Source organism: Mus caroli, chromosome 18 (genome assembly GCF_900094665.2).
Source record: "Mus caroli chromosome 18, CAROLI_EIJ_v1.1, whole genome shotgun sequence".
NCBI classification, from domain to species: Eukaryota; Metazoa; Chordata; class Mammalia; order Rodentia; family Muridae; genus Mus; species Mus caroli.
The window spans coordinates 33,249,649-33,263,418 of record NC_034587.1 but is presented as its reverse complement, the minus strand read 5'-3'; the positions used below and the strand labels follow the sequence as shown (position 1 = coordinate 33,263,418).

Here is a 13,770-nt window from a genome sequence, read left to right as displayed (position 1 = left end):
AGAAATGTACCTTATGAACCAGAAAAAGAATTCTGAGGGCTGGGTATGTAGTGTAGGGGTAGAACACTTGCCTAGCATGTGCAAGGGCCTGGGTTAAATCTTTAGTGCCACAAAAGAAAGACTTTTTAAAAAAGAATTCTAAAAGAGCAAACAACTAAGAAGCTAACAAAGAAGGAAAATAGAAATCTAACTAACACCTAAATGATCCAAACGTATACAAAAAAAGGAGGAAAAAAGAAAGAACAGATGAATGGAGCAGAAAAGAAAAAGTGACTGGACACTACTTAATCTCAACACTCTAGAGCCAGAAGCAGGCAGATCTCTGTAAGTTCAAGGCCACCCTGGTCTACAGAGCAAGTAAGAGAGAAAGAAAAAGCAACGTAGCTCATTTATTTAATTATTTATTGCTTTGTTTTGAAAAAGGGACTTAATCTGTAACCCAGGATGGCCTCAAACTCTAAGTGATTCTCCTGCCTCAACTTCTTGAGTGCTAAGATTAAAGGCATAAACCAAAACATTAATATTAACTTGGTATATTTAAGTTAAAACATGTCTTAACTCATTTAATGTTCAAGTTAAAAGGATGTATTTAGAGCTAATATTTGTAAAGTATAAGTTGCAAGAGTCATACTCTAAATAAAAATGAACAGACATCTTGAAAGCCAAAAGTTAGAAAAGGATACAGCATACAACTAGCAAGGCATCTCCAGTGCAAATCCACTAATGTGTATAAGGCTGAGCAGAAGATGTGAAGCCTTAAAAGATTAAGAGAGTAGTGTTGACATAGTGATAAAAGCATCATACCAGCAGGAAACATAATCATCACAAATCTATATGTATCAAACTGCATATATGACACAGAACTTGATAGACCCAAAAGATGACACATTCACAGCTTTGGTTCTAGATATTAATACTATTTGTCAGGTTCTAAAGAAACCCAAGACAAGTGTGGTGGTTTGACTACGGTTGGCCCAGGAAGTGGCACTATTAGGAAGTCTGACCTTGCTAGAGTAGGTGTTGCCTTGTTGAAGAATGTGTGTCACTTTGGGGATGGGCTTTGAGTCCCTCCTCCTAGCTGCCTGGAAGCGGTCTTTTCCTGTTTGCCTTCAGAACAAGATGTAGAACTCTCAGTTCCTCCAGCCCCATGCCTGTCTGGATCCTGCCATGTTTCCTGCCATAATGATCATAGACTGAACCTCTGAACCTGTAAGCCAGCCCCAATTAAATGTTGTCCTTTATAAGAGTTGCCTTAAACATGGTGTCCGTTCACAGCAATGGAAACCCTAAGACAACAAAAATTACTCAGAACCTGGGCTTCTCCCAGCACTTCTCACCCTGCTGCCAACCCTAAACCTCTCCAGCCCAGTGCCTTAGCTTCTCTTTCCTATATAATCCAGCCATTTTGGCCAGTGCTCTGTTGTTCCCCCTATCTTGGCTCATGGCTGGCTCCATCTTGGCTCTTGGTCCACACCTCCTCTCTTGGTCCCCTTACCCTCTCTCCTCTTCTCTCTCTTCTCTCCCTTTCTCATGCTCCCCAGCCCCCTCTTCTCATGGCCAGGTTCAGACTGGACCCTTCCTGATGCCTCTGGTTCTGCTCTCCCTCACATTGACAACCACACCTTGGAGCACTCATGTCCTCATTTTCATTCGCTACTCACTCATAAGAAGATCAAATAGACAAAGGTAAATAAATAAGCAAGAATACTAAAGAAGTAGGTACCAAAAATGTTAGATATCCTGGAAGAATTGGACATACTCTTAGGGAACATACGCTATAAAAACTATCTCAAGAAGAAATAGAAAAGCTAAATAAACTTATAACAAGTACAAGAATTAGATGAGGAATCAGAAACCTCACAAGAAAGGCAAAGACAAAATAACTTCACAGATGAGCTTTAAAGAATAGTTAAAGAACAAATTAACCAAGCCTAATTCACTCTGTAATGTGGGACACACCAGTGCCTGACAAAATAAAAGAAAACATCAGATAAGCAATTATTTAGGATAAAGATGTGAAAATCCTTAACAAGATACTATCCATCAGCATCTTAAAGGGACTAAACATAGGTCCTACAAGATGGCTCATCAGGTGAAGGTACTTCAAACCTAATGACCTGAGTCAGAATCCCAGGGTCCACAGAATGGAAGGAGAGAATTGACTTCTGACCTCCACACATGCACTGTGTGCCCACCATCCCCTCCCAAATAAATAAATAGAAAAATACTCAGTAAACTAGGAACAGAATGGACCATCTTTAAATGATGATGGGTGCTTATGAAAAGCCCACAGCTGACATACTCAGTGGTCAAAGACTGGAAGCTTTTCCCCTAAGATCAGAAACATTTCCATACAATATTATACTAAAAATTCTAGCTATTCTGGGTATGGTAGCAAATGCCTTTAATCCCTGCATTTGGGAGGCTGAGGCAGGATGATTTCTATGAGTTCAAGGCCATCCAGGTCTACATAGTGAGTTCCAAGACAGCCAGAGTTATGTGGAGGACCCTGTCTCAAAAAAAAAAAGTCTTAACCAGACTGAATAGACAAGTAAAAACAAATAAAAATCCAAATTTTTAAAACAGGAGAGAGTTCTTTATCTTTAGTTGCAGATGCCATGATTTTATATGCAGAAAACGCTAAAGATCCAGAAAAATCATTAAAACTAATGAACACATTTATTGACATTGCAAAATATAAGATCAATGTATAAAAATCAGTTGTATTTCTTTTTTTCAAGAAATTTTTAAAACATCATTTGTATTAGACAAGGTGTGGTAGTGCATGCTTTCAATCCCAGCACTGGGAGGTAGAGGCAGGCAGTTCTCAGTGATTTTTGAGGCCAGTCTAGTTCTAGGCAAGCCAAGGCTACATAAACAGTGTAGGCTTGTTACTGTTTGAGAATTTCATACATCCAAATAATATGCTTTGACCAAGTCTACCCCATACCCTTCCCTCCAACTGCTTCCCTAGCCTCACCACCAAATTCCCCTCCCAATTTCACATGCTCTTTTCATAAACCAACTGAGTTCCCGTCACTGCTGCATGTGTGTGTGGACGGGTGTTCACAAGGGCTGTGTCTCTGAGGCAAACTGACTCTCCTCTGACCAGCAGCCATCAATTGCCAAGAGCTCCTTGGCTAGGGGTGAAATTTCTCAAGCCCCTCCCCATCCATGCTGGGCTGCCTTAATCATATATAGTCATGCATGCTTATGCTTGCAGTCATAGCTGCTGTGAGTTCTGGTGGATAACTGCCCTTCCATGTCTAGAAAACACTATTTCAATGCAGTTAGTACCTCTGGCTCTTTGTGTCCCCTCTTCCATGGTAATCCCTGAGCCTAGGGGATATATTACTGATTGCCAATTTAGGGGTAAACACTACACAATCTTTCTTTCTCTGCCCATTGGCCATTTATAGGTCTCTGCAAGAGTCACCATCTACAACAAAAAGAAGGTTCTCTGATGAGAGTCGATAGATGAGCTAATCCATGGATGGAAAAGTGGGTACTTAGAGAAGAGTTTTAAGACTATGTCCACGTGACAGAATAATTGCAGTAGCTTCTCCTCTAAGGCCTATGCCTACTAGCAATTGATTCTTGGCAAAGTTAAAGGAACAAGGCATGTGTTTTGTCTTGTGGGACAGGCCTTAAGTGCAAGCAGGAAGTGTAGGTTTCTTGCATAACCAACCAGGAGTTGGTTACTCTCCTAATGGTTATGCTACTACTGTAGCAGTAAGCCTATCTTTCCGGGCCAGCTGATGTTGTAGTTTGTAGAGTTCACAGTTGGGTAAAATTGTTGATGACTTATCTCCCTGAATAATGTGCATAGCACCTTCCAGTATTATGACCCCTAGCCAACAGAGATAAGGCGTCCAGGTCAGTACCAGCTTGAATTCTCCATGTTCTATGACATAAGTATGGGTGTCTTCAGCAACAGGGGTCTACAGTCAAGTTCTAGAAGATAACCAAGATCAATGGCGATAGCCATTGTGATGTTGGAGGCCTATGGGTGGGAGCCCCCCTGACTAACAACTTAAAAATAGATAACCAATATCTGGCACTGGACTTAAGTTTTTTAGATTACATTCGGGAGGGCGGCAGCACTTGCCTTAGCATATACTGAAGGTCAGAGGACAACTTGTAAGAGTCATTCTCTCCCTCCATTGTGTCGGTTTCAGGGATCAGACTGGGTCATCAGGCACTGCAGCAGGCTCCTTTACCCACTGAGCTGCTTCAGTCAAACTCAATTCTTTTTTAATTAAAAAAAAAAGGTTTTACATGTGTTATTGTGTGTAAGTGCATGATATACGGGGTGGGGTGGGGGCAGTCAGAGGGCAGCTTTGTAGAGCTGGTTCTCTCTTTCCATCATTACATGATTTCCGGAGATCAAACTTGGGTCTCCAAGCTTGTGCATTAAGCGGCCTCACCCACTGAGCCCCCGTTGTACATGTGTACAGTAATTGTGAACAATCAGAGAATGAAACAGCACCGATGAAGGTAAAATCAGGGAGTTGGAGAAATGGCTCAGCCAGTAAGGTACTTTTCACACAAGCATGAAGATCTGAGTTCAATCCCTAGTGCCCACGTGGAGGCCAGCATGGCAGTATGCATTTACAATCCTAACACTAGGGAGACAGATGCAGGAGGGTCCCTGAGGCTCGCTGCCTAGCCTGTCTGAACCAGCGAGGTCCAAATTCAGTGAGAGATACTGTCTCAAAAAATAAGATGCAGGGTGACTGAAGAATGACACCCAATGTCCACCTCTGACCTCCATACATGCACACACACACACACACACACACACACACAAGTCAAATAAACTAGGCACAGCAGCTTGCTTGCTCTTAGTATTCCAGCACAAGGAAGGCACAGGTCCAGACCATCCCAGGCTACACATTGACTTCCAAAACAGCCTGGGATACATGAGATCCTGTCTCAAAAAAAATTAATTAATTAATTAAATGATGAACAACAGACCAAAGAGATTGGGCATGAGGGCTCACATCTGTAACTCCAGCACCAGAAAGCTAAGGCGACTCGAGGTGAGCTTGAAACACTCTGAGATACACGGTGAGTTCAGGTTCTGAGTTACAGCGTGAGAATCTGGTTAAAAAAAAAAAAAATTCAACCAAGGAGTGAAAGGGTTGTATAGTCAAAACTATAGTAGAGTTCTAAGACAAAGATATAAATCCACAAAAAGACATCCTTTGTTCGTGGGTTAGGAAGACTTAGCATTGCTAAAATGGTAATTCTCCCCCAACCGACCTGGAATTTGCAAGGTAATCTCCATCAAGATCTCTCTACCCCCCTCTCTCTTCAGAAACAGAAGAGATCAGAAACAGAACAGATCAGCAAAGGCTGATCCTTACATTTGTATGGACTTGCAAGAGATCCCGGGCTCAGAGCCAAGAAGAACAGACTCTTCGCCTATGAAACGTCCTGAGAACTTACTAGAAAGCCACAGTAGGAAGCTCTGGGCATTCGCTTGAGACCAGAGCTGCAAATGAATGGAAGCTAACTAGAAGTCAGAAAGTAAACCTATTCAGTCTGGCGGAGACGAGATCCTATATAGCCCGGGCTAGCTTCGAACGCCCCACATAGACCAGGGCGGCCTTGACCTTCTGATCCCCCTGCCCCCACCTTCTGAGTGGATCATAAGAGTGTGTGACCACGTCCAGTTTTATGTAATGCTGGGCATGGAACGGAGAGCCTCATGAAGGCCAGGCGAGTGCTCTACCTGCTCAGCTCCCTAGCCTAAAAGCCTGTCCTTCACAACCAATCAACTTGTTGTTCCTGTTGTTGTCTGAGATAGGATGTACTACAGTGCAATAGCTGCACTCCTGTTTGGTCTGCCTCGACTTCCTGAGTGTTGAGTGCTGGTACCTGTAACACCAAGCTTACCAATCAATCGACTAGATCTCAACAAGTCTACCAAAACTGTTTCATGGGAGAACGACCTGCATAAATCATACTGGGACCAGATGTCCAAATGCAAATGACTCAAGTTGAATCTGTACCTCACAGCATATTTCCCTACTCAGAAGAGAGTTAAAACCTGAGCTGGGTTCGGTGGATGGGTGCTTGCCTGGCACACGAGAGGCCCTGGGGCTGATTCTCAGTGGGGAAGAAAACAAAAAAGAAAAATTCAAAACTGGGTAGAGGAACTAAAACTCTAGGAAGAAAATAGGGGTAAACCTTCATGGCCTTGGGTCTGGTTCTTTATGTTTGTTTGCATGCTTGTTCCAGTCTTACTATGTAACCCCCAGTGACCACACTGACCTCAGACTCCCAGAGAGCCATCTCCCTCTGTCCCCTGCGTGCTGAGATTAAAAGTGTGTGCCTCCCCAACACTGGTAATGGTTTTTGATTTATGATGCCCAAAATGCAAAGTAAGAAAAAAGGAAAGAAGGAGAGAGAGACGAGACAGAGACAGAGACAGACAGACAGTAGGGATAGGGAGAGAACAGTCAGCCACGCACCTGCTGAGCAAGCCTGAGGACCCATGTTCAATCCCCAGCACCCACACAAGAAGTCTGTCATGGTAGTGCATGCTCATAATCCCGGCACTGGAGAAGAAGGGACTGGAGGGTTCCCTGGGCTTGCTGGGCAGCCATCCCAAGGTAATGAGTGAGCCCCAGATCCCAGTGATACTCTGTCTTTGAAAAAAAGATGGCTGGCTCCAGAGGAATGACATTCCAGATTGACCTCTAGCCTCACACACACATACACACACACACACACACACACACACACCTATGGATACACACAGAGAGGAAAGAAAAGATAAATTTGAATGTCATTCAAAATTTAAAAACTGTTCTACATCACAAGACTCTATCAAGAGGGAGAAAGAATAAATTAATAACCAATAGGATGAGAGAAAACATTGGCAGGTCCTCTGTCTGAAAAGGGTCTGGTGGCCTGAATATAGGAAGCCAATGGAATGCACAAACAGTCATTTAAATTGGACAAAGGAGACAGGCCTGATGGTGCACGCCTATTGCCTGGCACTTTAAAAGGTTGAGTCAAGAAAGTTATGAGTTCATGTCCAGCCTACACTATAGCATAAGAGTATAAATAAGATAAAGTGGGCAAGCCTTGCTGCCAAACCTGCTGATCTTCCTTCGATCCCTCGGAGACCCCGTAGAAGAAGAGGAGAACCAACCCCTGCAAGCTGAACATTGACCTCCACATGTGCACAACACACACACATACACAAGAAAATAAGTGGTTTTTGTTTTAAGATAATTTAAAAAATAATTGAGATAAGTGTAGTAGCACATGTCCCTAATCCCACCCCTTGGGAGGCAGAGACAGGCGGTTGATAGCTCTCTAAGTTTGAGTTCAGCCTGGTATACATAACAAGTCTGAACCCAGCCTGGTCTACATAGCAAGTTCTGGGCCAGCCAGAGCAACATAATGAGAGCCTGTCTCAAAAAGAAAATTTGAGAGTATTTGTAGAAACTAAAACTTACACGCAAATTTTCATAACTCCACATGCATATCCACATATGTCCTATGTGGCATGTCCATGCAATGAGACACTGCTTATCCCAAAACAAGAATATAGAGAACTGACACATGCTACAACACGAAGGATCCTCGAACACATTACATCAAGTGAAATAAACCAGACACAGAAGGTCGGATGCTGTATGGTTAATTCTGCTCACATGACGTGGCTACAACAGACAGCTCATACAGGAAGCAGATCTGCATTAGAGGGGCTGAGGAGAAGGAGGAGGAGCAACTGGGGAGTGAGGGGGGAGGAGGTGTGACTGGGGAGGGTGAGGGACTGCTGGGGGGCTTGGGGCTTATTTTGAGAGTGGTGAAAAATTCCAGAGTGGGTCAGTAGTGCTGGGTGCGCACCCCTGGGAATGCCCACTCAATGCCGCCGCATTGCATGTTTTTAAGTGGTTGAAATAGTCAAGGCTTTCTGCTGTATTTTGCCACAGTGAAATTAATCAGTGAGTGTAGAGATTCCCACAACATGGAGTGCCCGGCCTCATTAGCATTTGAGGCCATTATGGGACACTCTAGAGAATACACTCCAAGCCCACTCAAACCCTTCACTAAAGTTCATCTCTCTCTGGGCCAAGACTCAGCAAGGTACAAAGAGAAGAAGATGTGCCAATGAAGTCATTTGCTTTAAAAGAAATGTTGATAGACAGCCAGGCAAACGGACATGAACAGGGACAGGGGACGCAGATCTGACTGGGAACCCTCCTCCCGGGTCTCCTCCTCTGGACTCCCTTTTCCTCAACAGGACTCCCTTGGGCCTGGGCCCTGGGTTCTCTTGCCCACATCCTCTGTCCCCTATCAGGAACAAGCCACAGCTAGTGTGACCACAGCCCCACCACGGGCTGTGACCCTGGTTCTCTCAGGCTAGGATGGCGGGCTCCCTAAGCCCGTGTCCTTGCCCAGAGTAGAGGCTGGCTGTGGTTAGGTGCTACCCAGGTGCTATCACTTGGTCACTTGTAACAAACACGGGGCAGCTGGCCTTTTCCTGAAAGCCTGGCATGGCACTGAGATAGGAACAATACTAGCCTGTTTTATGGCTCGCCTGGAAGGGAGTCTTAAAGCAAGGCATCAAACCCCGGCATGTGTCCCAGGGATGTCCACCTGCCCACAAACAGTTTCACTCCCCTCCTCTTTCAGCCTGTGCTCCCCTGGGACCCACCTTTCCCTCTGCCTCTTCTTCATCCTGAGGTCCAGCTCTCTAATCCCAGAGTTCAGACACACCTCCAGGAAGTCTTCCTGCCTCCCATCCTCTGACAAGCCAATCAGCCTCCCTCTCTGACTAGAACTCTCTAGGGGCACCAGCAGAGATGACATTGCTAAGACCCCCCTACAGTCCACCTGGTTCTTATTGTCTCTGACAAAGAGCTAAAGGACAGAAGTAACTGAATCCTCTGACAAGCTCTGTTAATGTAACCAGCGGGCCTTGGTAAAGTGCTCTCTGGGCTGTGTGCATTAAGACTCAGAGGCAAGGGGCTGGAGAGATGGCTCGGCAGTTAAGAGCACTGGCTGCTCTTTCTAGGGGACCCAAGTTCAAATCCAGCACCCACATGATAGCTCACAACTATCTATAACTCCTGCTTCAGTGGATCTGACACTCTCACACAGACATGCAGGCAAAACACTAATGCATATACTTTTTAAAATAAATAAATCACTAAAAAAAGCTCACGAATAGGGGAAATCACAAGATGGGGAAATAAATAGAAGCTTAATGAGTTAAGGGTTTGTTCAGGACCATAAAGCTGTGCTATGGGCAAACATGGAGAACCCTAACCCAGGTTTCTCCCCACTGCTCACTGAGGCACACTCCTTCATGGGAGTTCAGTTAAAGGGCCATGCTGGGGGTCCCTATGCTGAGAGTGGGGGCAGCATGGAGGGTTGACTTCCACACTACTCTTCAAGTGGCTGAAGCTCACAGCTGTGAACAGGAGCAGTCCCTGGGAAAGGCGGGCTTGTAAGGGTGCTCACTCAACTTCCGCTCACAGGGAATACACAGCATTTACATCCGTGTCTTCTCTCCATCCCACACCCAGGTTCTGCTAAGGTTGTCACAGTTTGGCATCCCCAGCCGGTGCCCCCACGTGCTCACAAGCCCAGCCTTGGCTTCTCCTCCTCTCCCTCGGCCACTCCAGATGCCGCCAGCATCAAGGCTGTACCCACAGGTCATCCGTCACTCAAGTTTTAAGAGTAGCAATGAACACCACGGCTGTGTGGTGTTCCTCTCTGGGTTTGTGGAAGTGTTGTTCACAGCAAAACCCTTGCCAGGGTCAGGCCACTCCCAGTCCCCACCAAGTCACTGGAGGAGACCATCACTGTCCTGAGAAGATGCCGAACTGAGACTCAGAGAGGGGCAGCAACTTGCCCAGGATCACACAGCTACCCCATGAAGGCAAGAACAGACATGAAGCTTTTCTATCCCGGATTCGTCTTTTAACACTCCTGGAGCCTTCTGGTTTACTTAGAACCAGACATACAGACCTGTCACTGAGTCACTGAAACGTACCCACCTCCCAGGAGGGCTCTGACCAGGCCTGAGTGAGTGATGGCCAGAGAGCAGTTGGGTGGGGCAGAGGGTGTGATAGGAGACAGCGGGTGAAGGAGGCAGGTCTAAGCATACAGCATGCACACTCTGACAGCAGCACTTACCACCTGAGGCAGGGAGGGCAGGAGAGCCCAGAGCCGGAGCCAACAGAGGAAGGAAAAGGAATTAGTGAGCATGAGAAGCCTGGAGGCAGCCTGGGGCCTGAGCACCCTCGTCCTTCCACTCACTGGCCTGACAGGAGCTGGGGGGTGGGGGTGAGGAGAAGGCCCCTGAGGAGTAACCTCTCATTTGGCAGCGACCAGTTGTCTAGGGCATGACATCTCAGGAAGGCCACATCTGGGCTTTTAAAGGCGATATGGAAGAGCATACAGCCTTTGATGGAACAAGGCAGGACTTCCACAGACCAGATGGTCCTGCCCCAAGGGCACATCTATTTGCCATGTCTTAAATTTCCAATGCCCTTGCTGGGTGGTGGTAGCATAAGCCTTGATTCCCAGCACTTGAGAGGCAGAACCAGGCAGATCTCTGAATTCGAGGCCAGCCTGGTCTACAGAGCAAGTTCCAATTCAGTCAGGGTTACGCAGAGAAACCATGTCTCAAAAATCAAAACAAAGAATTCCATGTATCTCAGCTGCTCTCATTCTCCGCCTTAGGAGCCAGAACCCTGGTAGAGCCGGGGGGGGGGGGAACCAGGGCAGGGACAAATATAGAAGCAAGGTGCCCACCTCTCAGGTCTACTGGGGGCAAAACAACCTGACCCTGATCAGGAATTTCAGCAAGAGGGCTGGCTACAGGGTTGGCCCTCAATGGCCGGGAGCCAGTGAGAACTTATGTCCCCTTGACAGACCCCCAACTCACGTGTCCATGCAGGTCTGTGTTGAGCAGCATCAGGGCGCAGGTGAGCGTGTGGATCCCATCTAAATAGAACACGATAGTATCCTCACTGTGAGAATCAACTCATTCCCGTCCAGAGCCTCCCACCTGCCTCCCCATAGAGTTAGGTTGAAGGCCATAGAAGCAAAGAAAGGTGGACATCTGCTCCCAAGCATTTCAGGACCCAGGCTTGGCAAGGCTCTGGACTCCAACCTATGTCCCTACAACAGCAATAAGGGATTCAGTCCATCAGTTCCCCCCCCCCTTTTTTTAAGATGGACTTATTATTATATGTAAATACACTGTAGCTGTCTGTCTTCAGACGCACCAGAAGAGGGTGTCTGATCTCATTTTGGGTGGTTGTGAGCCACCATGTGGTTGCTGGGATTGGAACTCAGGGCCTTCAGAAGAGCAGTCCGTGCTCTTACCCACTGAGCCATCTCTCCAGCCCTAGTCCATCAGTTCCTAAGACCCAGGTCCATCCATGTGGTAAGTCCTGCTTCTGCAAGAGACCTGCATCACATATCCCCTCCCCGACAAAAGCTTAGGCCTGAGGCTAGGTGCAGGCATTGGGCATGGAATGACCATGAGCAAGACATCTGGGCTCTCTTGTCTAGGAGGCCATCCCACAATCCCTGGGCAGTTTATTGTTTTGGTTTTTGAGGCAGTGTCTCACTCTGTAGCTCAGGCTGACCTCAAGCTTTCAATTGTTCTCCTGCCTTCATCCTGCCAACCCCTGGGGTTTCGAGCATGAGTGTGCTGTGGTGACACCTAATTGTATTCATCCCATCTGAATCGAGGACCTACTATTTGCCAGAGCATATGGCCTACCCGGGCCTGCCTGCAAGCAAAACAAATGTGGTAGCTGGGCCAGGGTGGGAGAAGACCAGGTCTCAGCTAGGCAAGACTCATGAAAGGTGACCAGGAAACACTGTACCTTCTGATGTGCTGTCATCTGGGTTACACTGGCAGTACCGGCGAGAGAAGTGGGTAAGGACTCGTTCTCGTTCCTGTGTCTCCCCCATCAGCGGGAAGGCCTTCAGGAAGGTCCTAGGATGGAATTCATGGTTGCTGAGTGACTCTCAGAACCCCTGATACAGTCTTCTCACTGGGATAGAAGACTTATTCCCCACACACAAACATACACATGAGGCTAGTTCCTGTACTAGGGTCTAGACATCCTCTGCAGGCCCAGGCAGAACCTTGGCCCTCCGAGATAGCCTCTGAATTCTAAGATCTCAGGCAGGGATATGATATTCACACCCAGTGCCTTCTGTGGGTCTCCAAGTTCTAGACAGTTACATTTCACTCTAGTGACCCCACATATAAGGCCCTCAGCACAACACCTGTGATGGCGATCCAGACCCACTTAACACTATCTTTCTGATCTCTTTCATTTTGATGCAATCCAAAGGTTTTCCTCACGATAGATCTGCTTGGAGTAGAGCAAGACAGATCCCCACCAGTGCAGCAGTGCACTGCCTTAAGCTACAGGTGAAGCAACAAGGTCCCCTGATCTCAGGATGGAGAGAACTGGACAGAAGCTGGCTGACTCATGACAGCCACCTTTTCCACAAGTGTAGCACAGACAAAGCCCATGGGCAAAAGGCCATATACTGGATCCTTCTGCAGGGCTTAAAAACACACCCAGAGCCTTGAGGGATTGTAATCACGTGGCCACACAGTTGCCAGACTCTGAAGGCATGAAGGTTATGGAGCTGTGAACCCCAGAGGTAGACAGATTTTTTTGAGGAGGGGGAGGAGGAGAAAGAAGAGGAAGAGGAGGAAGAGAAGGAGGAAGAGGAGGAAGAGGAGGAAGAGGAGGAGGAGGAGGAAAAGGAGGGGAGTTTTACTGCAAGAAGGAAAAAAAGCAAAGGTTCAGAATAGTTTTGGTGACATGGCTCCCCATGCAAAGCTAAGGCTCAGAGCCAATCCTGAGAGGCGTCATGCTTCAGAGCTGCCTCTCTTCTCAGCCCAGCCCTGGCTGGGTTAGGACTGTGTCCTGTGTTCCTTGTGTAAAGGAAGTGTTGGACAAACTAAGAGAAACAATGGCTGCTGGAAAACCAAGAGAAAAACAAAAACAAAAACAGAAAACAGAAGCAAACACCAAGTCAGGACTAGAGAGATGAGTTCAGATTCCCAAACCTATAGGCAAGGTGGCCACGGTGGCCGCCTGTGATCCCAATGATCAGAAGTCAGACAGAGGTTGTTCCTGGAGCTAGCTGACCTGCCAGGCCAGTGATATCTGTGAACCCTGGATTCATCTGAGTGTCTCGACCTCAATCAATAGTGTGAAGAACAACTGAGGAAGACTCCCTACATCAATCTCAGCCTCCACACATGAGTTCCCACACATGCAAATATGTGCACATGCACACATACACACATAGGCACACACATGCAAGCATACACACAGCACATGCACACCCATCACACATGCACACACACATGCAAACATGTGTGCACACACATACATGTGCACACAAGCACACACACACACACAGGAATGAATAAGGAATACATTTTTTAAAAGGTATACACAGTTCAGATGTGTTAGTAAAAAGATGGGGAGTCCCACAGAGAACTGGAATCTATTTTAAAGTTTAAAGACGATGGAAATTCTAGGAATGTAAAATGTAACTGAGAAGAAAACTTGATGATGTTTCTTTGGCGTATGTATGAGGGTATGTGTGCTTGAATTTGCATAAGCACATGTGCATGCACTCAGAGACCAGAGGGTGACATCAGGTATCTTCCAAGATTGCTTTTTACTTTTTGTACTGAGGTGAGGTCTCTCACTTGAACCAAGAGAGCCTGCTGATGTGGCCAGCCTC

The 13,770-nt window shown here is 46.6% G+C and overlaps 1 protein-coding gene across 2 annotated transcripts in view; it reads right to left on the bottom strand.

Annotated features, from left to right (window-relative positions):
• The window catches only part of Psd2 (pleckstrin and Sec7 domain containing 2), a 49,198-nt gene that overhangs the window by 14,671 nt on the left and 20,757 nt on the right, over window positions 1-13,770 (bottom strand). The window contains exons 6-7 of one of the 2 annotated variants that reach the window (XM_021150357.1): window positions 11,874-11,986; window positions 10,922-10,980 (exon numbers count right to left, since the gene is read on the bottom strand). In XM_021150357.1, the coding sequence (XP_021006016.1) occupies window positions 10,922-10,980; window positions 11,874-11,986 (172 nt within the window). Of the gene's footprint in view, window positions 1-10,919; window positions 10,981-11,873; window positions 11,987-13,770 lie in introns of both variants that reach the window. The other variant, XM_029472161.1, reaches the window with a different exon arrangement.